The sequence below is a fragment of the Urocitellus parryii genome, chromosome 1 (genome assembly GCF_045843805.1).
Source record: "Urocitellus parryii isolate mUroPar1 chromosome 1, mUroPar1.hap1, whole genome shotgun sequence".
Taxonomy (NCBI): domain Eukaryota; kingdom Metazoa; phylum Chordata; class Mammalia; order Rodentia; family Sciuridae; genus Urocitellus; species Urocitellus parryii.
The window spans coordinates 242,288,002-242,315,534 of NC_135531.1; the positions used below are offsets into that span (position 1 = coordinate 242,288,002).

The 27,533-nt window shown below is 33.2% G+C and overlaps 1 protein-coding gene across 1 annotated transcript in view; it reads right to left on the minus strand.

Annotated features, from left to right (window-relative positions):
* Tmeff2 (transmembrane protein with EGF like and two follistatin like domains 2) overlaps positions 1-27,533 on the minus strand; it is a 234,476-nt gene that overhangs the window by 102,339 nt on the left and 104,604 nt on the right. The window contains exon 5 of the mRNA XM_026389055.2: positions 655-751. Coding sequence (XP_026244840.1) covers positions 655-751 — 97 coding nt within the window. The remainder of the gene's footprint in view (positions 1-654; positions 752-27,533) is intronic.

The following is a 27,533-nucleotide window of genomic DNA, read 5'->3' on the forward strand; positions in this document are numbered from 1 at the left end:
CTGCTGGGGTCAGAGTGAGTGTTGTCAGGGAACATGCTGAATCCTCCTCCCTTGAAGGCCCGGGTGTCAGGAGGTAGAGTCTTTGGTGAGCCTTCATGTTAGTACCTTTATTGAAGGCCCAGAGTCATCTTGTGCTTCTTCTACCTTGGTAGGTACAGTGAGAAGAAGGCTGTCTATAAGAAAATGGGTCCTCAACGACTTTTGCTTGAAGCGTTAATTTTGGAATTATCAGTCTCTAGAATGGTGTGAAATTAGTTTCTGTTTCTCTGCTATCCAGTTTATAGTATTTTATTAGAGCAACTTGGTCAGAGTTAGACAGCAATCTGACATTGTTTCTCGATGGTGTTTCCTGAGAGATATTCCTGTAAATATGATTTTCCCTATTATATCTTAACATTGCCAAGCGTTAGAAGGGGGAATCAGTGATATTTTAGTGTGCCTTATCAGGTAATGCCCTGGATAGCTTCCCAGCTGGCCTACCTCTTAATTTAGTTCCAGAAATTCTTTGTGACTATTTTTACCCTCATTTTTACCCTCCTCAGGAACCCAAAAGAAAAGAAAATACCAACAATGTCTTTTGGGGAATAGTTTATGGAATAAAAAATATAATAATTGCTATCATTATTTTGTTTAAGACTGAAAACAGCATCTTACCAGACATCCTCAGCATCCTCATCACATTCTGCGCCAAACTGGCAAATATCACAGGTAGATGTCTCCTTCTGACTGGTTTCTCCAGAGCCCTCATGGACTGTAGGACAGAAAAAAGTAAACAAAGGAAATAATGCAGATAAGTGTGTGTACAATCAACAATGTTGACACAGTTCTCTGATAAAGCTGTTAATTTCCAATGGACCTGTCTGCTACCAGGGCTTTATAGGGACATCATTCTCAACCGTTTTCTTCCCCTTTAAGGGTAACTCTAGCAACACTATGCTACCGATTGGAATGTAGTCAACACTTCTTAAAAGCAAAATAAAGTAACTAAGAAGTATGTTTACTGGATTTATAAATATTGCTCAGCTATCAAATAGAATATATGAAAGAGCTATTTAATGAAAAAGGATTTAGACTGTTATCTCCGTAGAAGAAAAATCTAGTGTCTAGTTCATGAAAACTACTGAGTTATCTCTTATTGCTAAATTATACACATTTTTCATTCAAAGGTTTTCATGTATAATTTTAAAAATATTATATAGGTAGTCACATCTTATTAGATATGTCCACTTTCCCCTCCTCAAACTGCTAAGTACTTGTGGGGAAAATATGTTGATTATAAGTCTTTAGAAAACAGCTCTCGTTTTACTGTCATTTCTTGAATCTTACATAAAAATTGGACAGGGCAAATCATAGTGATTTACTCTTAGAGTTTTGGACATAAATTTTATTTAAAATATATATATTTAGTCACTGGTGATGATCATTTATACTGGCCCTTGCCATCCCCAGAATTACAGGTATAAAAATAGGCAAAATGTAACCTAATTACAAAATGCACCTTTCAAAAATCATGACACGATGATATCAACTGATAAAAAATTTCTAGTATTTTAAGTAGGGAGGAATAAGCCGGACTTTTGAGGTGATAGACTATTCTTTACCAATTAAAAGACATTTTATTAAAAGAAAAAGTAGTTTTACTTGAAAGTGAAAAATCGCAACTATCTAACTACTACAAAGATAATCAGATTTCATGGACAGATTGCATGCTTTAAAACATATGTTTAAAATCTAAGAGGGCTTTAAAAAGTGCACTTCTGCAAAGATCACATATCTTCAAGAAAAAAAAATATGAGAAATTCCTGTCTTTATGAACCCTAATAAAACATTTTTAACAAATAATTTAAAATATGCACCCTGAGCTTGTCAAATTCAATGTTATTTTAACACTTTATTTTTTCATTTCTTTTTTGTTTATTAACAGGATTTTTAATATTTATAAAAACAAAGAACTGCACTTCTTAATTTTAATTTATTACCATGCAGATGACTGATTTGTTATACTAAAATAAATAAAAATAAATAAATAAATAAATAAGACACAAATCTCAAGGAGAGATTTCTGTTTTGTAGCTCTTTCAGGAGGGGTGGGAAGAATTATCGTCTTCTGAAACAATATGTTTTTTGTGTGCCTGAGGATCTGAAGTTATATTGCTTTAGTTTCTCTGTGCTTGACAACCCCTTAATTTGTGTTAAAATTACAAATTTAATAGGTCAACTATAATTGCAAAAATATTGATGGCATAATTTTGAATTTGGGCGACTTTTAAAAAAAGTGTTTTTCCCCCAAAAGAAGAAAGGATTTTAGACTCTGATAGAACAGAGAACAATTGTCTTATTATCCACTCTATTACTCTAATACAGGGAAGACCATTAGAGTGGACCATTGGGATAAGAAGGAAGCTGAGGCCGTACCTCAGGGGAGCCTGAACAGCTGAGGCTGGATTCTTTATTACTTTCTTATTATTAATGCAACACAGAAGCTGCTAATGGGAGAGAGCTTTTTAGTGTTAGCAAGATTAGCAACTTCCAGGTTAAAGCTTCCCATCACTCAGGAAACACACTAACGCAACGGGATGGTCCTTAATGACCAGCGAGGGCTGCTTAGAGCAGTCCCATTTTCTTTAGCGCTGAGATCCTTGGATCTACTGGAAGTAATCCAGGGATGAATTTTGCTAACTCAGGGGGGCTAATAATAATATTTCTACCCAAAGTCACATTACATTTCTGTAAAAAGGCAGTTATTGGAAGAACAGGGATGTTTGGAAATTTTCTCGTAAGGAGAAGTAAATCCAGAGGAAGCTATAGCAATAGCCCCATTAATAAATATTTTGGGAATTAAATGTCTTTATATGAAGTCATCCTCAATGAAAACTATAGTAAAATCTTTTCATATTACCTGAAGCACAGATTTTCACATTTATAAAGCACAAGCAATTAAAAAAGTGCCCAGCTTTTATTTAATCTTGTGGACCAATGGTTAGAACTGGAGCTAAGAGTTCTGGCAGATTTATTTGTTTTTTTTTTTTTTTAACATAAATGTCTTGTAATATTCTTGTAAATACTGAATTAACTGAAATACTGAAGTTTGGGGCTTGGATATGCACATTCTACAAAGCGGACAATCCCTTAGTGATAATCTGTGTCTTAAGCAGTACCAACAAGACTCCATTTGTTCCAAGCACTCTCCCCATGTTGTCCAGCACAGGGTTTCTAACACTACAAAGGTCCCAGGAAGCATCTGAGGTTTTGTTAAAGGGAGATTCTGCCTCAGTAGGTAAGAGGAGCAGCTTGAGGTTCTCCATTTCTTACATGCCCCCAGATACTGCCGCTACTGTGGCTGGTCCACAGGTTACATTTTGAGTTGAAAAAATAGCATTGTGTTTTTCAAACCACAATTCACAATCTATTAGTGGGTAGTGAAACTTATGTATCACAATCCACATTTTTGTAGATACAAAACATACTAGACTAGAAAATATCAAAGTGCATCTCATTTAGCATGAATATGTCAGATTTTATAACAATGCTTTAGTTACATGAATGGACATTCATACAAGGCTGCAATATAAATTACAATTCTTACTAAAGGTCAGAGTCACGAAAGCTTTCTTGAAAACCACTGATTTAGCACATGTTACATGCTCAATAATGTGTGTTGAATTGGACTGTTTCTTGTCTTTCTACATTACCAGAAATGGGAAGGATCAGTACTTAATTATTTGCAGTTATATACTGATTATACAGGAATAAAATACCTTTATCCTAAAGTATTATCTTAACCACGAATTTGCATTTTAAGTCCTTTATTTTGTAGTAAAGTTTTAAACCCTTTATTTTGAAGTTGTGAAGCAAAAGAATTATTTCCTTTTATTTCATAGAAACTTAGGTTTTGGCAAGTGATTGAAAGAAATTTGAGGGGCAAGGGAGGTGGAGCTACTGAAAGAGCAGCATATTTAATATGTCATTCTACAGTTAAAACTGATTTATTCCTTTTAGGAAGATTTGGAATTGGAGGCTTATTAAAATGATAATGTTATGTTTTCCTCAAATCTCTCTGCCCTGATGTTTTTTCCTGAAGGTTCCTAAAGTTGTTTACTCACCACTCTGTTCTGTCCCAATACAGGTGGGCACACTGGTCTGACACATCAACAGGCCTACTGAGCCCAGTTTCTCTACTGAACTCACTATCATAAATAACTCAACCTCCTGTTTCTTTTGTAATATTCTTAACCTATTCTGAATTCATGGTGAAATATAATGTTCAAATACTTAGTCATTCAGTGTCACTTAATTTGTTAAGAACTGAGTTAAAACTGACATTCAGTGAAACAGATCATAAGGATTCTTTTCAATCAGTTTTGAAGAGTGCATATGAAGACACATATGAAATGATCATCTCAGAAAGGAAACTTTCTGCTCCTTCCCACTACAATTGCATTTCCCTACCACTATGCTGCTTACATAACAGCAGATCATTGATCAGCACAGATTAGTTTTAATGATTTTAGAAATCATCTCAATGTAATAATACAACAATGTAAATTATGTTGAGATTCTTTTGCTCAGAATAATTTGAGATTCAGATAGTTGCAGAGTTTAGTAGCTTGATAGCTGAATAGTAGAGCACGTACTTATCATTGCATGAGGCCCTGGGCTTAATCCCCAGTACCAAAAGTAGATGAACAGACAAATAAGTAAATAAATGGAAAGAAATTATAATTGTGTACTTATGAATAAAGCGGACATAAATATTCTTGGTAAAAGGTTTCTGGTGTACATATTATTATTTTGCAGTACCAGGGATTGAATGTAAAGGTGCTCTAACATTGAGGTACATCCTCAGTCCTTTTATTTCAATATAGTGTCTCCCTGAGTTGCTCAGGTTAGCCTTAAACATAAGATCCTTCTGCCCAAGGCTTCCAAGTAACTGGAATTACAAGCATGCACCAACACAGCCATGTACATATGTTTTTGTTTCTCTTGGACAACTACCTAGCAGTAGGATTATTGAGTTTTAAGGTAAAAGTTATTATTGCTGGTATTTTTACGTTTATTTTCCAGTGCAGAAAATTTTAAAAATATTTTGGACACATGTTTTTTGGTTTTGTTTTGTCAGATATACATCTTGTGATTTTTTTTTTTCTATTTTTGGATGATGTGCTTTTTTTTTCCCCCCCAACGAGAAACGTTTTTTGATGAAGTTAATTGTCTTTTGTGTGAGTCTTATTTTTGTGGCTCTTTTAGGAAGCTTTCTTCTCAAAGGTCAGGAAGATATTTATGTTTTCTTTAAGTCTCAAAATTTATAAATTTTTACACTCAGGTTTATGAGCATCTTAAATTGGATTTTATGTATGATATGAAGTTAAGATTGAGAATGGTTTCTCCAAATATTTTTACTTTTCTCTCTTGAATTTGTAATGTGGTAAAATGCCCTGCAGTAAGCCAACCTCGCATTTCTGGAAAACCCAAACCTATATATTGACATTTTTAATTTACTGCTGGATTTCATTTGCTAATATTTTGTAAAGAATTTTTGTATTCACTTTCATGAGATATTCTTGCTATAATACTCTTTTCTTATATTGTCCATGCCTGATTTTAGTGTTTGAGTTAAAATGGCTTCATGATATGAGTTGGGAAGCATTCTTATGTTTGGTTCTTTAAGAAAGAGGTTATGGCAGTATGTAAAAAAGTGGATGTGTAACCGATGTGATTCTGCAATATGTATACGGGGTAAAAATGGGAGTTCATAATCCGCTTGAATCAAATGTATGAAATATGATATGTCAAGAGCTTTGTAATGTTTTGAACAACTAATAATAATAAAAAAAGAAAGAGGTTGTGTATGATGAAGAGTTATTATTTTCCTGTGCATAAGATTGTTATAATTCATTAAGGAAATTACCTGGTACAAGAGTAATTTTTCAAAGTTACTCAATTACTAATTTAGTTTCTGTATATAAGACTATTTAATGTTCCCATCTTATTGTTTTCTGTTCTTTATTTTTATATATTTCCTTTATGTCACATGATTAGGGTTTAAATTATTATTTTTATAGTTTCTCAAAATAGAGGTACTTTATACTTTCTTATTTTCTAACACTGGTATTTAAACCTACAGATATTCTTGTAAAGACTGATTTAGCTGCATCTCACAAATATCGATGTGTTGTGTTTTCATGTATTTCTGTTCAGAGTACATACCATATTATCCTTTGAACTTTCTTCTCTGATCCATAAATTATTTAGTAGTGTGTTTTTAACTTTCAAATATTTAGGGATTTTTCAAAGGTTCATTATTTTTATTCATCTTTATTAAATGCAATAATTTAATTTGTCATGGCTAGAGAACACAATTTAAATTAAATCATCTGAAATATATTGAAACTTGTTTTGTGGTTTTATGATCCAGAATATGGTCTATATTGAACATCCTTAGAAACTACAACTTTATCTTGTGTGGAGAATTTTCCTATCAATGTTAATGGCTTAAGTCAATGGTTAGTGCAATTACATTATCCATAACTATACTAATGTTTTTGTTTAATTGTTTTATCTGTTACTGAGAAAATAGTTTAAAATCCTCATTGGTGACAGTAAATTTGCTGCTAGTTACCTTTTGTTTTGTTAATTTTTATCTTGCATTTGGCAATTCTGCTATTGGATGTTTAGTGGTCTTATGAACAGAGTCCCTGGTAATGCTATTCATCTTGAAGTCTACTTTATCCTGATATCCATACTTTATCACCAGCTTTCTTTAGCTTTTTCTTCACATTCTTTAACTTTCAGTCTGTTTCCTTATGGTTAAAATGTGTTTCTATACAATCCTAACATGTATACATTTAATCAGAATGCAGCTTTGGCTTTTGTCCAGTGTGAAAAAATGTCCATTTATTCTAATTTAATTACTGATATGTGTGGTTTTTAAGCCTACCAATTTGATGCTTGAACCATATTTTACTCCTCTTCTTGTGTTATTCTTTCCCCTTTTCTTCTTTCTTTTGGCGAGTCAACTATTGTGTGGCATTAATTTTATTTTATCTCTTCTAATGATATATGGAGGAGATGTTTCATTTTTGTGTTATTATTTTGATGGCTATTTTAAATTTTCTTTAAATTATCCTAACCTATTACTTCATTACAAACTTAATAACTTTATGAAAACATATTTCCAATGGCTTATCTTGCAATCTTTTCATTCTTACCATTATGTGTTTTATTTCTTCCCACATGGTAGAATTCATGTTTCTTTTAAAATTATCTGTACTTTAAATAGCCATCCTACTCTTGTATACTAATTTCCAAATCAAAAATCCTAATGAAGTCACCTGCCAATTCTTGCTAACAATGTGACTTTGACCTATATTTGGTTTAACTTTTCAAGACCTGGGTGTAGAATCATATTATCCATGGAAAAGACTATTGGCATATCACACTCAGAGTAGATTTATTGTCTTTCCCATTGTTTTCCTCTCTTTCTAATAGAAGGATCACGTTTCTTACTGTAGCTCTAGGACTTGGAGTGTCATGATACCACACTTGGCCTTGTGACACTAATTTGCCATGAAAATGTGAGTGGAGTTGAGAGAGCTCTGGATAGAAGCTATAAAAAGGCTATTGTGTAGATTTGTACTTTCTTGCTCTTTCCCTTTGTATAAAAAAAGACACATTCTAAAATATGGGTTGTTCTTTCAACCAGTTCCAGCATAAGAAGAAGATATATAGAGCAGAGCCACAGCTGACCGTAGCTAAAGGAGCAAGATATATGCCATTGGTGCTGCAAACCACAGAGATTTTGAGGTCATTTTTTACTGTAGTTTTACCTAGTGAAAACTGACTAATAAAATATGGATAAATGTTATTAATACACCCTAGGAAAATAAATATATTCATATCTCAGATTTTTCTTGCTATACTTAACTATACAACCTTAGCTCTGCTTTTAATTTTCTTCAAGTCTGCTTTGCATCTTTTTAAAATTTTCTTTCCATGGCAGCATACGTTCTACAATAGTTTAAGCATATTTCTTCTATTGCATATTTATTTTTTTCTCCAGTTAATAGTACCTTTCCAGTCTATGTATGACTTCCATTTTCTCTTGAATGTAGCTTTAGGACTTCTTTTTAACCAACCTAAAAAGTGTTTAATTTGTATTAAGTATAATATAAAGATGTATAAATAGAAATCTCCAATTGCATCAAGTCTGAAGTAAGTGGCTCAAGTAAGTGGTCTGAGAAACAGAGTGTATCAATAAATAGGATGAGCTTTCCAGATTTAAGTGGGGATTATTTATATAGTTATAGATATTAGGGATTACTTAAATAATTATAAATTTGAGAAAAAGAAACTTTTATATAAATATTATGCTGACCATAATCTTAATTTTTTAAAAATTTAGAACACATTTTTTTCTCCTTCTCTTTCAGTTAATATCAGTCTAGTGGTCAGTGTTTTTTCTTAAATTAGTAGAATGACAAAGCAATTTTTGGTAGAATTTTAATTTCTTTCTGCTTTTTTACATAAATAAAAAATTGGTTAATGATAGCATTAAATATACCTGTTGCAACTAAAATTACTTTATCAAATTGTGAATGACAATTGTTTCTTTGTTAACTAATTGAGTAAATTACAATAACTTTATTACCTGAAAGCTGAACTGTGAGTGTCCCTTCCGATGAAGGATACGGTCCACTTAAAGAATGGAAAGGATATTTCAATTCACACTTTCCATTCCTTCTTTAATTTGTGCAACTGCTTATCTTGCATCTGTATGACAATCTCTCTCATATACTTCTTCTGCAAGTAAGTTGGATTTAAATAAGAGGAGTTGTTGACAGTTCCTAGAAGCCCAGAAAGTTCTAGGCTGCTGTGTTTGAGCCATAACAATGCCATATTTTATGTTTTCTGACTTTTCCCTAGGAATCCCAGTATGACTTTAAAGAAAAATAGGAAAACACTCTCCTTTTTTTTCATTTAATGTGAGGATATTTGTCATATGAATAATAGCTACACTGTTATATACTATTGAAATGCTAAAATAAGAGAAGTGGCATTTTGGTTTACTATTTGCAAGACTAACATAGTTTAATACTATATATGTATCCATGTCACAATGCAGCAATATATATTCATATTTTAGGGAAGAAATCAATTATCTTTACTTTCTTTTATTTAAAAAAGTACTACCCTACTGATAATTTTAAATTTTTAATTGATTTAAATGCCAAAAACTGAAGAAAGACTGAAATTATACTTATACATAATGGCTTAAAATTCTAAAAACACTTGAAAAACCCAAGAACCAACTTTATAACTGAGCAAATGTAATTTCATATTAAAGACTTCAAAAGAAGAGATCATTATAGAAAATTTAGTTTTTCATAATTAAGCTAGTTTGCTAGAGCTTGACAAAGCTTCTTTAGAAATAACACATAATTTATCTTCTGCACAACAATGAAAAATAATTTAGGAGATTAATACAAAACTACCTTGTTGAGGCATAATTCTATTGTCATCATTTAAGCCTGACTGATTTCACTTAGTTTTGTCTGAGTCAGAACTGAAGATACTTAGTTTATTTAAAAGGAGGAGGAGAAAGGAAGTCATGGTGGAAAAAAAGAAGAAAAGGAAGAAGAAAAACAGCTTGATATCATGCATAGCATAATTCAGTTAGATCAAGTTGCTATGCTAGACTTCATGAAATGATATCATATCAATTAAAAGATAATTATAAGAAAAATAGTTCTATTGTTCCCTGCATAATGAATTCGAATCTTTTTATGCATATTCATATAAATGACTTTAATTTTTTTCCTTATTGAATGCCTAAAGATGGGAAATTTATTTTTCCTTGATATATTATGAACATTAGTTTAGGTTACGTAGAATATGGTGAGTACCAAGTCCCCGTGTGAGAGGAGATTAAGGAAAGGCTGGGGGAGTTACTAATAGGAAACAGTGATGTGAGCAACACTTTTGCACAGTTTTTCTGATGAAGCAAACAAAGAATGAGCATTGAACAAATAAGAATTTTGAGTCAAGGCAAATATTTTCATGGAAAAGTAATGTTAAGGTACCATTGTAGCTAAGAGGAATGATGGAGCAAGAAGGAACAAATTTAGGCAGTAGGGAAAGAAGACGTTTCAGAAGCAAGGGACTTGAGAAGGAATTGGGTGTAGACAATGGTGTAGTGGTTGGTCTCAGAAGAAGGAACACAGATAGTATAGGAAGAGGGATGGCTGAGTAAGTGGATACATATGTAAGGAACAAGTAGCACTGACAGGGCAAGAGGAAGTATATCTTTTCTGATTGTACTTGTTGTCTCTTTGTCTCTGCTCATACTTAGGGAAGCCATCCATTGGGAGAACAGAAAAGAGACAAGATGTGAAATGCTACATGAGAATGAATATATTAATTTGCACTTACTTATTCTACTAGTAAATCTCTGGTGAATAAAGATATATTTAATAATTCACACTCCTGTATGTCTTTAGTACATGGCATTTGGTGTCGGTAGCTTAAATGTATTTTGTGATATACAGTTTCATTTCAATAATCAAATAGAGACTATATTACCAAATGATTTAACTTTAATCTACACAAGGTTTATTTTGGTAAAGGGACTTCACAATTTGGTTAAAAACTTACAAGTCCTGTTTGTATCCTACATATTTTCCCATTCCATTGACACTATACTAGTTCAAATTTCATCATATCTTGCTTATATTGCTTTCAATCTTTTTATTAGTGCCTACTAATGATGCAGAATAATGGGCTTCATTATGGCATATTCATATATGCATATTTCATAGATGGATCATTTCTATCCCTGTTTTCTAATAGTCTCCTTTCTACTTTCGTGTCACTTTTTTAATCACTTTTTTTATAATTTTATGAGATAAAATACACAATACTTGTTCTTTGGTGTCTGGCTTATTTTGCTAAACAGGATCTCCAGTTCTATTCATTTTCCTACAAATGATGTGATTTCATTCTTCTTTATGGCTGAATAACACTCTGTTTGTATATATACCACATTTTCTTTATCCATTAATCGATTGAGAGAAACCTAGGCTGATTCCATAGCTTGGCTATTGTGAATTGTGCCTTGTAAACATGGGCATATAGGTAACTCTATAGAATGCTGACTTTAATTCCTTTGGGTATGTGCTGTGGAATGGTACATCTGGATAATATGGTTGACCTATTTTTGCTTTTTTTGAGGCAATTCAGTACTGATTTTGACAGCAAATGTACTAATTTATACTCCCACCAACAGTGTATGTGAGTTTGTTTTTCTTGCATTCTTGCCAGAATTTATTGTTTTGAAATCTTGATGACTGCTATTCTCACTGGAGTTAGATGGAATCTCAAAAGTAATTCTGATATCTCAAACATTTTTGCCATATAATTTTTGGTCACTTATTCTTCTGTTGAGATGTCTGTTCAGTTCACTTGCTCATTAATTAATTGGAGAGGGGTTGGTTTTAGGTTTTTTGAGTTCTTTACATATTTGGAGTATTAATCCTCTGTTAGGAGAATAGCTGGCCAGATTTTCCCACAATCTGTAGGTTGTGTCTTCTCTCTGTTGATGGTTTGCTGTGCAGAAGCATTTTAATTTGATGCCATCTCATTTGTTGACTCAATATGATTTCCTGAGCTCTTGGAGTCCTATCTAGGAAGTTATTGCCTGTGCTTACATATTGAAGTGTTTCCCTATTTTCTTTTAATTGTTTTAAAGTTTCAGGTCTTATTCAGATGTCTTTGTTCCTTGACTAAATTTTAAAGTAACTAGTAGATCTCTATACTTGCAAACTTGCTTCTTTTAGATATATCTCCTATGTCCCTAACTGAAATGAAAATATAATCACGTCACTGAACACTGAAAATGACATGAAGTAACCTAGAGGCAGCTTCACACTGGACAAATTCAGACCTGATGCTAGGTGAGCTACACATTGGGTTCTTCAGATTATTTCTCAAGCCCCAGATTTTTTACTTGTAAAGTGAGATGCTTGCCCTGCTTAGCACACAGGCTGGGGTGAAGATGAAACAAGCGGATATGTGAAAGTGCTTGCATCCACTAAATTGCTCTGTCACCCTAAGGTGTTATCATTAAGAAAGTGTTAAGTCATTCTCTTATTCCAAGTAAGAAGAATTTTGAAGGTAGTCCAAAAAGACTGAGCCTCCCAAATGTGAATTCTTGGCCCTGTGAATGACCTTATGATGATACTGGTCTGAAAAATCTTTGTGGGAGCAGGGAAATAAGAATCATAAAACAACATAACAAAAATAAAGAATTAAAGATATGATAGAACTTATAAAGAATGTCTTGCACCAAAACATCCAAATTTGACTTTTGTATATAAGAAGTAAAAAGATCAAGAGAGGACAGTTGAGGAGTGGTGAGATGTCTGATAGACGTCCTCAGAGATCGTCCACAGTGGCAGGCTCGTTGCTTTAGCACACTGGACCTTGCTAGGAATAATGCGCTAAGGTAGTATTCCCTCCTTTTTCTTATTGATGAAAACAAGAATGGAACTGAGAGCTTTACCCTTTTCCTTTTTTACTGGCCTGTTGTGAGTACTGGTTTGCACTGTAAGCCTAAAAATTATAATCCATCTAAGCATGACTTCAAGTTCAAGTAAAACTTGAAGAAAAAAAAATAAGATGACTTGTTTAAATATATAATTTACTTTAAAAGTAACAATAATAAGGCAATTTTAAGAGATCACCACATTTCATAAAATTGGTAAGAACAGCAACAATTTTTTAAAATTGTGTATGTTTTCCAGCAGAGTTTTGCTATTTTAAGGTTCACCCTTGGTTTTGGAATGACAATAAACAAACATAAGGAAGCTTATTAAGATTATAAATCAGTGTTTCTTATTAGTTTCAGTCTTCTGCTAGATCTAGCTGTACAACTTGACACCTTGCTTGTTCCATAATGAGACACCCAGGTTCATCTCCACAATTTCCCTTCTACTGACTCCAGTTGGTGGAATCTGGTGACTCTTCTCATTCTCTCTTCTAGTTTCCAAGTGCCCCTTAAGCTCTGGTTTCAAACCAGTAACTTGTGGTCCATTCTAGATCTCCCCAAGTTCCTTCTTTTTATGCTGTTTCTTGGAATCTACCTGCCCCCAGCAACTTCATTACTTAAATTTCATTGACTCCCAAAGTGCTTGCACATACATTGTTTCAAATCAACATACCAAAAAAAGCAAACAAGATGAAAAAAAATGTCTTCTTGAAAATGTCAGGAGAGAAAGGTTGTGTTTATTTGATTTGAGGTGTGAGAGAAGATATGACCATCTTCCACGAAACAATAAAAGAAGAAAATACTAAATAAAACAAATCCCACAAAATGGTCTAAGAAAGCTGAAGTGCTGGAAGAGGTAAGAAATTGACTTTGAGCCAATCAATATGTCTATTTACAGAACCATTAGCTCAGTCTAAAACTGTAAAGTGAAAAGAATGAAAAATTGTGGAAAAGACATATAGAGTAAAAAAAAAATACAGGTGCATTAGAGAAATTTTTGTTACCATTAGATTGCCCAGGCTATCCAGAGAAAAATGGAAAGTTTACAAAATTAACAATATCTGTTTACAATTTCATCATGAGACCAACTTTCTGAACCTTATTTTTTTAAAAAATTCAAACCAATGAAAGTCTATCATTTCCCCTAACTTTTTATAGGTTTGGAAAAATATCTTGAAAATTTAGGGAAAATTTCTAGTGCTCTAAACCATAAGATTTAGGATGAATAGGTACTGTAGTATATTTCTTCAGTTTAAGGGTCATTTAAAAATATATATATTAAAAACCATATAAGGTTTTCAGTCATAAAATATGGTTTACATTTGTGAATTAATAAAATACATTATGGTAAGAATAAACCTTAGAAGTGAACATTTTGAAAGGTCAAAACATTTATCTAATTATAACATTGTGGGTTATATTGATGGAATTAAAATTTAAAAAAACATACTTTTATAGAGCTTTACTGTTGTTCATATTGAAGACTGTGGCCTCTGTTTAGCTGTCACTGAAGAATTTCTAATGAATATGATATATTGGCTAAGAAATGATTGTGAATGACACTTCAAAAATACAAATTTGATTGAGATATAATCCTTTCTGTTCAAAGTTTTCCTATTACTTTAAGGATAAAAGTCCACAGTCATTATCATTGTATTTAATCTTTTACGATTGTCCCTAACTAATCTCTCCACCTTCATGTCTAGTCACATGTCATACTTGTTATGTGACAGCTACACTTATACCTTTCTCAGGAATTTACACATGTTGCTATCAATGTCTATCTGGGCATGTTTTCTCTGACCTCCAAGTCTGATTGAGACAGTACCATATGATCCAGTTGCAGAATCCTACCATTCCTGAATGATAGCCTCACCTTTCTCTCTTTTCCTCCATTGTTGTGCTTGGTTCTTAGTTTGTGGCCCAATATTCTTAGCACCTATGATATTCTAAAACTTGGATCATTTTTCTTATTCTCCCTCATTGTGCTGAGAATGAATCCTAGGGCCTGAAAGAAGTATGGGGGGCAAACATTGTACCACTAAGGTATATCCCTACCCCTCAACACTCATTTTCTTATTAAATTCCTCTTAGAACAGAGCTTAGAGTTGACAAGAAGTAGTAGTCAGAGTGGGCAAATTCAGAATTTGTGATCTTTGGGTCATGGTAGCTCTGGGTAACAAGGTGTGATCCCGTGTTCAGATGATTAAATTGAGGTAGGAGTTGGAAACTGTGGCACCAGTGTCAAACAGAAAGATCAGACAGATTCTGTGGTAATCACTAAATGTGTACATTAATTGTCCAGGAACAAGATAATATTGCTTTTTCTGCATGCTCTGATATTGAATGGAGGTGACACTGGTAGAACTTCAGGCTAGAGTAGTTAGTTGCAGGAAACTCTGAAAAGTACTTAAGAGTCAACTCTCCCCACCTAGCAGCACCTTGCCCAGCCAACTTTAGGAAGAAATTATTGAAAGAAGGCATGAGCATAGGTGTTCTTAAGCCACTAAGTTTGGGGGGTGTTTGCTACTTGGCATTCATTTGTGTAATCTAGCACAACCTAAATATATAAGGATGGTATTTAGAGGTATGGATGCAGTCTCTTTAGTGGACATACTCCACCAGCAACTCTCAAATGCCCCCAGATCCCAAAAGCTTATCCTAGATCAGAGTACACCAAAGTGATTCCAGTGCTAAGTCACTGATAAAAATGGTACTGAGGTGGAGCATCAGAAAAGGACAATCAGCAAACAACAAGAGGAAGTGTTCTATTGGATGATAATGCCAGATTCCATTAATGGTAGTTTGAAAATGACATATGAAATAAAAATTAGTCTTCTCCTAGCCCCACAAGAGGAAGAAGGATAGAAATAGGAAAGACTTGATGTGGTGCTATATTCTTGTGCAGGGTGGAAAAGACAGGAGGAAATTGTTGAGACACTTAGTACAATTTGACCTTATTCTTTCAATAGAACTAATACTGGTGATTATTAACAACAACAACAACAACAAATAGAGTCAAGCATATACTAATTTCTTCTATCATTAAATAAGCTTAAATTTATGTTCATAGAGCATATGGGAAATATTTCTTAACAATCACAGGCATGATTAAAATGTCTGTTCACATGCACACTTTTAATGCCCTATAACACAAAGATCAGACTATGGCTGACTCAGGGTATCCCCAAATGGAAAAATATTGTTTTTTCTCTCTCAAAAACACATTCTGCTTTCTTTCCAAATTCATACCCACATGACATTCCTACTGTTGCTTTCATTTTTCCTAATGCTGCTTTATCTCTTCATGCATATTTGTATTTTTAGATCAGATAAAATGAATAGGAAGTTCTTTCCCTGAAAAATATGTAGTGTGATTCAAAGAGAATGTTAATGAAATGAAATACTTAAAAGCTTTGTGAAATATTGATACATAGCAACTAGTTCTGTCTCTGTACTCAGTTGCTTTTTCTTTGTGTATCTGAAGGACCGTTCTTATGAAATTATGTGGATGTACAAGCACTTGTATTGACAACATTTTTAAATGGAAGGGAAGGGGGAGAAAAAGGAACTTAATATATGTAATAGTACATAGAGACTAATCATGCCTTCACTGCACCAAATCCATTTTTCAGGATATCTACCTCTGTACAGAAATACCTTTCACCAACCCAGTATAGGTACTCAAAATGAAGAGAACTATACTGGGTTGTTGAATTCTATTTCAGAGACAGGGACTGACTTTGCTCACAGCAGTTCCATTCCTCTGCTCTCACACTGTCGGACAGGCAGTTCAAAGACAGAGATCTTGAACTACATCCCCTTGCCTGAAAAGAGATTACAAATAAAACGTACCTCACTTTATTCTTAGGGCCTATGTGGCCAAGGTAGTGATTTGTTTGTGTACAGATGGGCCTAGTGCAAAGAAACAGAGAACATATTCAGATGAGGCATTGCTAAATGGGAAAGATATGTTTCAAGGACAGCTTCTATATTATATTAGCTACACCTGGCAGAGTCCCAGGGCAAGGTAAGTACACTCTAAACAATGAAGTCTCCTTAGTAAAAACTGCTGCATATTGAGCGAACTCTATGGGTGGGAAATAACAACCAAGAATGTCACTCTGAGGAGGAGTATATGTTTTAGAAGCAGATTTTACATCAACTTTAACACAGCTGGAAAGAGTTCAACTTTTTTTTTTTTAAGACAAATGACTTGAATTTTAAAACTTTAAAAATTTAAGACTATATATGATTAGTGTACTAATACTAGATTAGGAATAAAATTCAGTCTCAGAACTTCAGTAAAATTAAGAAGCCAGTTGCATTCTTGGCACATAGAAATGTACATTTAAAAAACCTACTTGTTTGCTTAGTGCATCTGCTAAATGATACAATATCCATATCTATGATTACTCCAGAGATCAAATTAAGAACATTGCTCATTTGTTGGTATGTCTCTAAGGAAAACACAGGAAAACAAATGCTAATCCAAAGTGTAATGGACTTTTCAATGTATAATACATTAACCATTCCTTCAACCTTTGGGAAACAAAATAAAAATTAAATAAAAATAAGACATTGTCCACAGGTTTTTTTTTTTGGTAAATATTGCATTGTTAATTTAAGGCACTCCTTAATATGAATTTGGTATCAGTTTATGAATCTTCTATAAATATCCCTAAATCTATCTAGATAGAAACATCAAACATGGATTTTTTTTTTATTTCAGGACAGATCAAAATCCCAGTGGTAAAAGAAGATTTAGGTATCTCTGAAGGTTTCTTATCACTCAGCAACATAACTCTGATGGTTCATACCTGAGAGGGTCGTCTGAGATCACTCATCAAATAAATCAAATAGTCTGCTCACTGAAAGAGTGGGTCGGTAATCCAAAGCCATTACTTTCAGACATCAAATCTTTCCTTTCATAAGCCAGAAGAGAAGTTAATATGTCATTCTGGGTAGTGTATGCAAACCTGAGGAAGAACTTGCTTTAAGCTGCTACTACAACTTAAAGGTTTGACTTAGCTTAGCAATGACTATATTTAGTTTTACTCTTTTAACCCCCAAATTCCACAACCTTGATATGCTGAGGAAAAGGTGGTAGTGAGAAGACTGAAAATGTACTGGTTTTATCTCTAAATTTTATTGTAGCATATTTATTAAATGATGATTAAGGTCTACTTGTTCTATATATATGGTTAATATTTGACTAAAAGCAGTATTTTAAATTACTACTATAAAAAACAGTTTTTGAAAAAGTAGAAATCAAATTCCTTATCTAGGTCTGCGTTGTCCAATATGGTAGTTAGTAGCCATCTGTGGCTGTTTAAATTTACATTAATTAAAATTAAATAAAATTTAAAATCTTGCATTAACTACATTTCAACTGGTCAACAGCAACACATGATTGGTGGGTATTGTACTGAACATGTGGATATTGGACACTTTCATCAATGTAGCAAATTCTGTTGGGTAGGACTGTTGTAGCAAGTTTATAAATCAAACACAGTATATAATAATATTCATAAATCAATCTTCCCAATTCAGTACTTTCATTTTAGAGTTTTTCAGCCTGTGTAAAATAAGAAATGGCATGATTTCCATTTTCATCTTCCTTTGAGGCAGAGAGTGTATCTTATACATATGTGTGATTTGATTATATATATCTGTTTTGTATGAATCATCTCTTGATTAATAAATAAACACAACAGAAATTATTAATTAATCAGAGCTTTCATTCTTACTTTATCTCAAGGGCTGTATAGCTATTGTCTAATTTATTCTCTAAACATCTTGATGATGAACATCCATATTACTGTGGCTTGAATCTCAACAGATTGGAAGAAAAGAACTAAGCACAGAAGAATGGATGTGACTACAATGAATATCTTTTATTCCTCTGTCCAAAGCTCTGGCTACTACACTTGCAATGACATTTACAGTTTGGATTAACATGCCTGTCTCATTCACTGAAGTTCATTACTGTGCCTATACTACAGCACTATTTCATACAAACCATGTACATTCTTGCAAAAAATGCTTCCTTTGCACAGGGGCCTAATTTTTCCATGTGTAAATTTAGCTGTTCGAGTTTAAATGAAGTCAACATGGGAGCCTTGAGCAGTATATTATTTGTAATAGGACAGATTTCATTTTGGGTACCTAAAAACTTCCTCCAGAAGAATTATCTTCTAAACTTACATCAACAGGCTTCTCATTACCAGCAGTTTGAGGAGGGAGATTAAAGCAAAATGAAGGCATATAGAGATTTAATTATGTGTTCACATCTAGAAGCAGCGATAAGCTGAGGATCTGCCATTACCTTGATATTTTGGAGATAAAATGGGTATCTGAATAAATAGAAGCCTTCAGCCTCTGCAGCTGTCACTAACATATTTCATCCTAATTGCAAAATATTTATTTTAAACACTAGAACACACTCTGAAGAAGCTAACCTCAGCTGGCAAAAAAAGATTTCAATTGCTAACTTTTCCAGATTAATTGAAATAGTGTGGAAGAGACTATGGATGCATTTTATTCTTGATATTTTTAACTTTGTATTCTGTATATGAGGAAAGAAGGAAAGAAGACAGGAAGAAAATAGAGAAGGAAAAAAGGAGAAAAAAGAAAGGAAAGATGAGATCTTTAAAAAAAAAAGCCCAAGGAACTACCCCCATTGTTTCTTGGTGGATAGGAACTATTTTACTGTTCTCTCTGCATTAATATCCACATTTTACTTAGCACACAATAGGTTCTTAGGAAACATTTGTTGGAAAAAAAGAATAAAATCACTAAATTTTGGCTGAGACTAGGAAAAGAGTCATTTCAAATTTAGTATTTATAGGCATATATTTATATACTTATAAACTTTCTTTACTCAAATATATATTGCTTTTTTATATTTAAGAAATAAATATGAATCACTGTCTCTATCTTCTATCTCCTCCCAATTCCTTCCTTTTCTGTTATCAACAGAGGTTTGCAATCAATCACATTTCTGATATTTGGGAGTTTTCACCACAAGGAAAAAAAAACTTCCCTAAATATGTATTAAAATATAATGCCATTAAGGAATCAAGAAAAAACTAGATATTGAGTTTTTAGTTCAATGATATGGACCAATCTCTCTACTGTATCCATTCATTCTATCAGCATTCACCTAACCACTAACAGATATTTATAGGGAGAAAGTAGTAAGTCCCTGTTATTATGGAAATTACTGTGAGAAAATAATGTAAGCGTATTCAAATACTTTTAGACTGTGCACTGCACGTACTCTTTTAAAATCTGCAAGTTCATATAGTCCAATGTTCCCCCACCTCCCACCACTACCAGTGCCATAACAGGAAGTGATGGGGAGAGTGAAATTGAAGGAAGCAATTTTGCATTGCTGGACACTGATGCTCTGGAGCTCAGGCTCTGAGGGGATCCCACCACAGATGGTGAAGTGGCATGTGGGCACTTATGGAGCTGTGAGTGAGCCAAAAAGTCTGCACAGGATGCACCTAGGTGTGTAATTAAAGTGAGAGTGAGGATCAAGCTCAAGGCTCAGTCTTCTAACCACATACTACCTCCTGCAATTCTCTAAATAGAGCAAGCTGAGCTTTGGTTTGACCCTTTTCCTAGTATTTGCATTTCCTTTTCTTTTTCAGAAAGTCCTGGCCTGAGAGGATGATATCTAAATGGTAATGTGTCATTGTGCTGATGAGTAGGGTTACAATGCTTGAGACAGATAGAAACGCGTGAGAAAGACAGCTAGATGGCAGATCAAAGGCATTTCCTGACCAGAAGGTAGAAAATAGCAGTTGAGAGTTTTAGCAAATGCACTTAAGAAACTAGAGGAGCTTCTCAGGCATTTATTACAAGCTAATTCAAACCCTTAGGGTTATTGAAGATTTTGTGAAAAGCACCTCTTAACTGACCAACTGTCAATTAGCAAAGGAGAAAATGCCTCAAGTACTCCATTATGATGATGATCAAATAAACGAGCTTTGATTACTATAATAATGGTAGTATAATGTATAAAAAAACCCTCTAGTTTTAGATATGAAAAGAATTTATAAATGGTGATCATCTGTAAAAATCTACTGTGGAAAAAATTGAGTGTAATTGCCAAATGATACCAATTTATTTTTTCTTCCTCCAACTTTTCAGGTGATCTATTATCATGAGAAACAATAATCATTAAGGTTTGATCATGCTAATCTAATTTTCTGGATGGCTTATTAACCTTCCAAGGATGTCTTTCTTCTAATTCTTGATCATCAGATTAGACGATAATTAAGCAAGGAATGAGAAACGTCAATTATGTAATACTGTTGGAGAGGATGAAGAAGTTGTAATGAATATTGAGCTTTGTTTTCAAGTTTCGCTACATTCATGTGGATATATGTATATATACACGCATTATGCACAAACAAGTATACACATACAGAATATATATGCATAATTATGTATACACACATATGCATGAATATGAGTGTGTATGTAGTTATGCATACATTTATACATGTTTGCATATAAAACACAACTTTCTGCTTTCTTATAGAAAAGAGATTTAACAAAGCACATATATAAAAACACTGTTTAAATATTTTTTCCAAACTAAATCTGACTCTCTAGCTCTAGAAAATAAACAGTAGCAAGACATAGAGAATCTGTCTTAAATAACTTCATTTGCACTAGACCTATGTCTTTTAAGAAAAGAGATCCAAAAGATTGTTCAGTTTTTACAGAGATAATGCATAATTGAAAACGCATGGATGCTGAGATTATAGGGACCTTAGTTTAATATCAGACTATATCTATATTAATCATATGCCTTTGAGTAGTCACTGAATCTCTCTTAGCCTTAATTTAATCATCTGAAAAACAGGGATAATGGTATCAACTGCAGGAATGTTCCAAGAATGGATGCAACATACATGAAGATTTTGACCTTCAATATTGTAGGACCTTCAGTAAGTAGTAGAAATTATTGTTCTTTACTTTTCTGTTTCTTTATTGAATTATTTTCCTCTTTTTATTATTCTTTTTTTAATGTTAGGGATTGAATCCAGGGTCTCATGAATGCTAAGCAAACCCTTGGCCACTGAGTTACACCTCCTTTCTTTGATTACTTGGGTCTGACAAAAAGCCTCAACCCGGTTTCTAATGTTCTTTTTCATTAGAATTAATGCTAGTTAATTGTTGGAATTTGAGAGCAGTAGACAATAAGAATTTTTGCCATAGGTATTAGAATTGTATTGCAGAGGTTCTTTTGATGTGAATCAAGAAAATTTACAAATTAATCCTGCTGATTCTCTATATTCCAGATTATTTGTGTAGATCTCAGGCAAAGGACCCTCATTTGATCTTTCTCAATGTTTCAGCTAAATCTCACATCATGCAAATGAAAAACTATTTTCTGCATAGCATCAGCTTATAAACAAAAATATTCAAATTCAACAACGTATTAGACCTATAGTCAAATATATCAAGTACTGAAATAACTTATGTATATGCAAACACATATATTACTAACTGCTGGTGTATATGTATGTGTGTGTTTGTGTGTGTTTGTGTGTGTGTGTGTGTGTGTGTGTGTGTACACAGCTAACTGCAGGTGTCCCCTATATACCCATCCTCTTTTATTTCATAATGTGGTAGCCATGGAGGAATCTAAACCAGATTTCAGTTTAAGGAAAGAACTTGCCATTTACTTGCAAGATGTGTACTTGGCTAAAAGCCTCTAGTTATTAGCAAATTCAGGATTAACCTTTGTTTTTAGGCCCAAGCCACATTTTTCTTGGGCAATGTCAGTCATAGATTGTGGTGGGAGCACTAAGGTTTGGTCATTTCTGCCCAACAAAAGATTTCTAATGGGCAATATTTGCTCCAGAAGTGTACTTTGCTTTAACCTAGTATTTGCTGTATTTTTATGTTTGACTCAGTTCCTCAGAGTCCAGCTTCCTTTCCTCTTTCTTTTCACTAGTATCATATCTGCATCATTTTGAAGACTTTCCTAGCTGAATTATTCCCTATTTTATCTTTCACTCACCAAATACACTCTGTATTGTACATTTGTCTTAATGTCGATTTCCCAGAAGACTCAACTGACACATCCAGTAACAGAAAAAACTGGATCTCTGAGTGGTCATGTGGGGCCAAGCTGTTTATTTGTCCTGCAGGCCTGGACTGTCATGTGTGAGAGATATAAACTTTACTTTTTGAGGCCTTGTATTATTGCATCCGGTTTCTGCAGCATTAGACTCTAATATATGCATGAATAAATACAAAATTAAAATGATTTTCTTTTACTGTCCACATTTTATATGCCTCAGTCATTTTTTTAATCTAAGTTTTAAACAGCATTCTAAAAATAAATGTTTATTAGCTTTTAAAAGATCTAAAGTATTTCTCACTTCTTTATTAGCTTCTTAAAAACCTAAAGCATTTGTTTTGGTTGGAACTTATGGATCATGTTGTACAAATACTAAGAGGGCCATAAAACATATGTGGACTTGAGTACCATGATAAGTCTAAAGACTATTAACTTCCTTTAATCTGAGTTTGACCCTATTTTCAGAACTATTACACGATAGTATGGTAATCGTGGTAATATAGAAACAAATAAAATTCTACAAATGGCTAAACAATAATTGCAGACTCTAGAGAGCAATTTACTACAAATGTAAATTAGGACATACTGACTCACATCAAATGGACCAAGTTATGACAAAATAATTTACCATCACATAGCTTTATTACTGTTAGTCATTCAGAAATTCATGCAACTCACATTTCTTGGACACTTTTGTGAGCCTTGTATTGTGGTAGTGAAATTAAGGCAATGTGGTATTTCCAGATACTGGAACAAACTTAGATCTATTAATTTAAAGGGCCAGCTTTGATATGCCATAGTTTTCTTGTTTGCCTAAAAAAAATGAACTTGAACTATATAAAGTAATCTGTTTGTCAAACTGAAAACTCACTAATTTGAGCTACTATTTTAGATATACAAAAGCTTACTTGATTTCCAAATTCTTATCTTCTGCTTGTCATTACATATAATATTTTGCAAAACATTTGATCAAATAAATGTGGTATTTAAAAGAAAATCTTAAAATGTAATGATATTTTCTGATTTTATTTTTTCTTGCTGAATAGAGTATTTTTTAAAATTAGCATTCATTGCAATGGTATTTAGGAAGATGATGTAAGAATATTTTAAGAAAATAATTTTTTGTTATTATAGAAATGTACGAAAGAAAAACATCTTGTGATTGGTATTTTCAGATGCAATAGTAGGGCCTATCCAAAACATATAAATAATGGAAAATGTAAAGTGATACTCTTTGTTTTTCTAGCAGAAGCTTGGTGCATAGCTTATTGGTTTACAATAAATCTGCAGAAAATGCTGTATGCTTTATAATTTACTCTTGAAGCTGTCTCTGAAAAATTTATTTTCAAAGAAGCTTGTCTACTTTAATATTAAGCCTGGAAATATAGGGAATGAAAATATGTTTCATTCTTAAGTAGTTTGAGGTTTTGTTTCATTAGTGAATTTCACTATAAAGAGGCACAAGATGGAAGTAATTTCTCTCTAGACATATTAATTCTAATTTGTGAAAGATAAAACAATCAGCCAAATGACGTGCCAATTTATTAAATTCATATACCTGAAATTTAATTTCTACTGAATTAACTGTGATAAAATACCAGGCTTTTCTTTCCAAAGAATGAAGGAATTATAATGGTTGAAAAAAAATGCCGATGGGCAGAGGGTGAGGCAAAACTGATCTCAAGTGGCAAAAACTCCAGTGTTTTTTAATCAGTTCTGTTATTCTCCAATTGCCTACTCTGAGCATATTTATATGGAAAATATAATGGAGGAAATATTGAATTTTTCTACATGAGCTTTAAGATTATACATTTTAGTGTATAAAAATCAATGATAGGGTATCATAACTATTAAAAATTTTATTTGTTTTTGAATTTGCCTCCTTTTTTGTCATTATAGTTAATTCTATAAGAAACACCTTTTAATTGTATTGTTTTTTCCCCTTACTGAAACATATGCTTAGGAATGGAGTTTTGTTTATCAAAGAACTTGAAATTTTTTATTCTGCTCCTTTATCCATGACTTCTATTTAAGTCTAGTGCTCTTTCCTGCTAAGATTAAGATTGCATGTGGCTTCAGAGTTCTTAGCAGGATATGTACGGCTCCAGTCATTCCAGGCAAAAAGAAAGTCAGAGCACACTAACTATAACCTATTTGTCCACTTTTACCTACAATATTCTCAAATAGTCAATTTTCAATGCCTCCAAAAACAGATTAATATATAATACATCATTACAACTTTGCTAACACTCTTACTCTTTTTTAAAATCATTTTCAACTTTTAATTACTTTTATCATAAGGCTATTACATTTGTATTCCTTACACAATGGGTGAAGGCAAACATTTCCTTTATGTACATCTTCTAATTATATTTACTCCAGAATAAACTTTTAGTAAAGCCACTTTGCTTAAATATAATTTCCTGGGATTCTATAGAGGAACAACATTCCTCAAGAGTTAGTTTTGGATGATCTCTCTCTCTCTTTGGTGTTTATTTTGGTGCATTTCCCCAGTGAGGCTTAAAAACAACTTTTTATCCCCCTGATTAATGGTTTATTTTTAGTCATAAAATATCTTTTCAATTAAAGAAAAATGGAAATGAATAAACAATGTCAAAATGATAAACTGAATATTTTATTTCATCAGTTGTTCCTTGTGTTTTGGAACATCTCTATACCAACAAAGTTTTTAGACAGGTGATTTTATTTTTCTGAAGAAGGTCTATAAACTAACTACCTTCTCTACATTCTTGTGCAGTGTTGGCAGTGTTGGTGACACTCTGGCCATCTAGAACAGTTTTTTTTTTCTTTCCATTTTAATTTTAAGATAGGGTCTCACGAGCTTGTTGAGATGAGTCTCAAACTTGTGATCCTCTTGCCTCAGCCTCCCAAGTCACTGGGAATACAGAGTTTATGTCACCACGCTGGTTTGGAACATTGTCTTTAGGGACACTCATTATTATGATTAGTTACATTATGTGCTTTATCCTCATATTTACTTACACAAACAATAAAACTAACATCTCCAGTCCCTAAAAGGGAAAGAAGGAAAAGTTTCAAAGGTCTGGGTGAAAGGTATGAAGCAAGGCAAAGCTGGAGGTGTTAGTGGGATAGAACCGTGAGGGGTGCATCTAATGTTAAAATCACTGTCCTTTTCCAAGTCTCTTTCCAGCTCTTTCCACTCGCTGGATAGACCAGGCCATCATCTAAATTCAGGGTATGAAAAGGCTATTCTCCTCATCATATGTGGTTTTAGGAAAAGATAGAGGCCAGACCTCCCAAATTTTCTATTTATGTAGAAAACAGAAATATGGACAGTAATGCTATTGGCACTTTCTTCTGGAGGAGGAATGCAGATGTTGATCGAGAAAGATGTTGTTTTCTGGCATTTGGCAATTATAAATGCTTGATGAAGTGAACTGAAATGAACTTCTCCCAATGCTATATTAATTTGGCTTGCGTATGGAGAAAAGTTATTGCAAAGTCAACTAGTAGAAAAATCCTTTGCATGGTGGTTACATATGTAGTACTGAGACAGCTCATCAGCTTTCAAAAAGCATCAAGTAGTACTAGGTCATCAGTTCCTACCAGCTTCTAGCATATTCCTTATTTCTTAAATGCTTAGATGGTATTTTGAAGTGCCAGACTTGGTTCACCTATTCATTTATGGAATGTGTGTCTCCATTTCTAAACTTCTAAGATCTATTGGACCTAAGGTTCGACTCAAGCAATTAAAGAGTTAAATGGTGTTGTTGGCAAAGGAGGGCTTAGGAAAGGGAATTAAACTTTATTCAGGGCCTTTTTCAGGCACTGGTCCCAGGAGTTTAAAAAGAAATGCTCTTATAAGTCATCACTGAATAGTACCTACCATGAGATAAACCCTGGAGGAGTTAGTTTTGTACATTACCTAATTTAATACTCAAAAATAACTGCATGGGGAAATATTATCATCCCCATTTGTACAAGCAGAATAAGTTCTGTTTAGAGTCACACTGCTAATAGCATTAGAGATGAGATTCACAAACAGGGTCACTGCAATCCTAAAGCCCCGCTCTTTTCTGTCCCTCACTGTCCATTTTTGCCTTTGCTCTGATCTGGAAGGTTTAATTTTTACTCTAATATGAATTTTTCATTTAAACACATGTGATATTTACTGTGTGTACCAGGCACTCAGCATTCCTTCCTTGTGCGATGTTTACTTGCTTGTATCATGTATCAGCATGCATATGCTCTATTTCACAAACAATAATTGATTGAGGAGAGGACATTAATTATCCAACTGTGTCAATCCCAATGCTCTGTACACAATAGGTGCTAAATAAGTGACTTTTCCTGAGGATAATTGTTAATCTAAGATCATGAGAGAGAAAGGTGAATGTTCTTTTTTAAAGAGGAAAGGAGCCAAGGCAGAACTGTTATTGAAAAAGAAGGAAAAGACAAAGTCTCATTTTACAATTTGTTCATTATGATTTTCGCCTTTTTACCTCTTGATCATAATTGTAAACATTCAAATTTATTGAATATTTATTTCTTTATTATTTTGTATTGAGAGCTATATAGAAGTGGTAGAAGTGGTTGTTCTATTGTGATTTTATTTAATTTTTTCAGAAAAGAAGATACCACCAAAAAAAAAAAAAAGGATTTGATACTTATGTATTTTACGATGACAGAAGGTATTTTAAAATGTGTGAGTGGGTGTCTAGCACAGGTTGATTTTTTTTTATTTAGTTTTACATTAGCTTTTTATCCAGAGGGGATTCACTAGGTTTCTGCCAATGAATTATAGGCACTTTTTAGCTTCCTTGCTTGGCCTACTGCTAAAAAATGCAATTCTAGTTATTCTTAACCTTAATACTGCTTGGGATTCCTTTAAATATTTTAAAC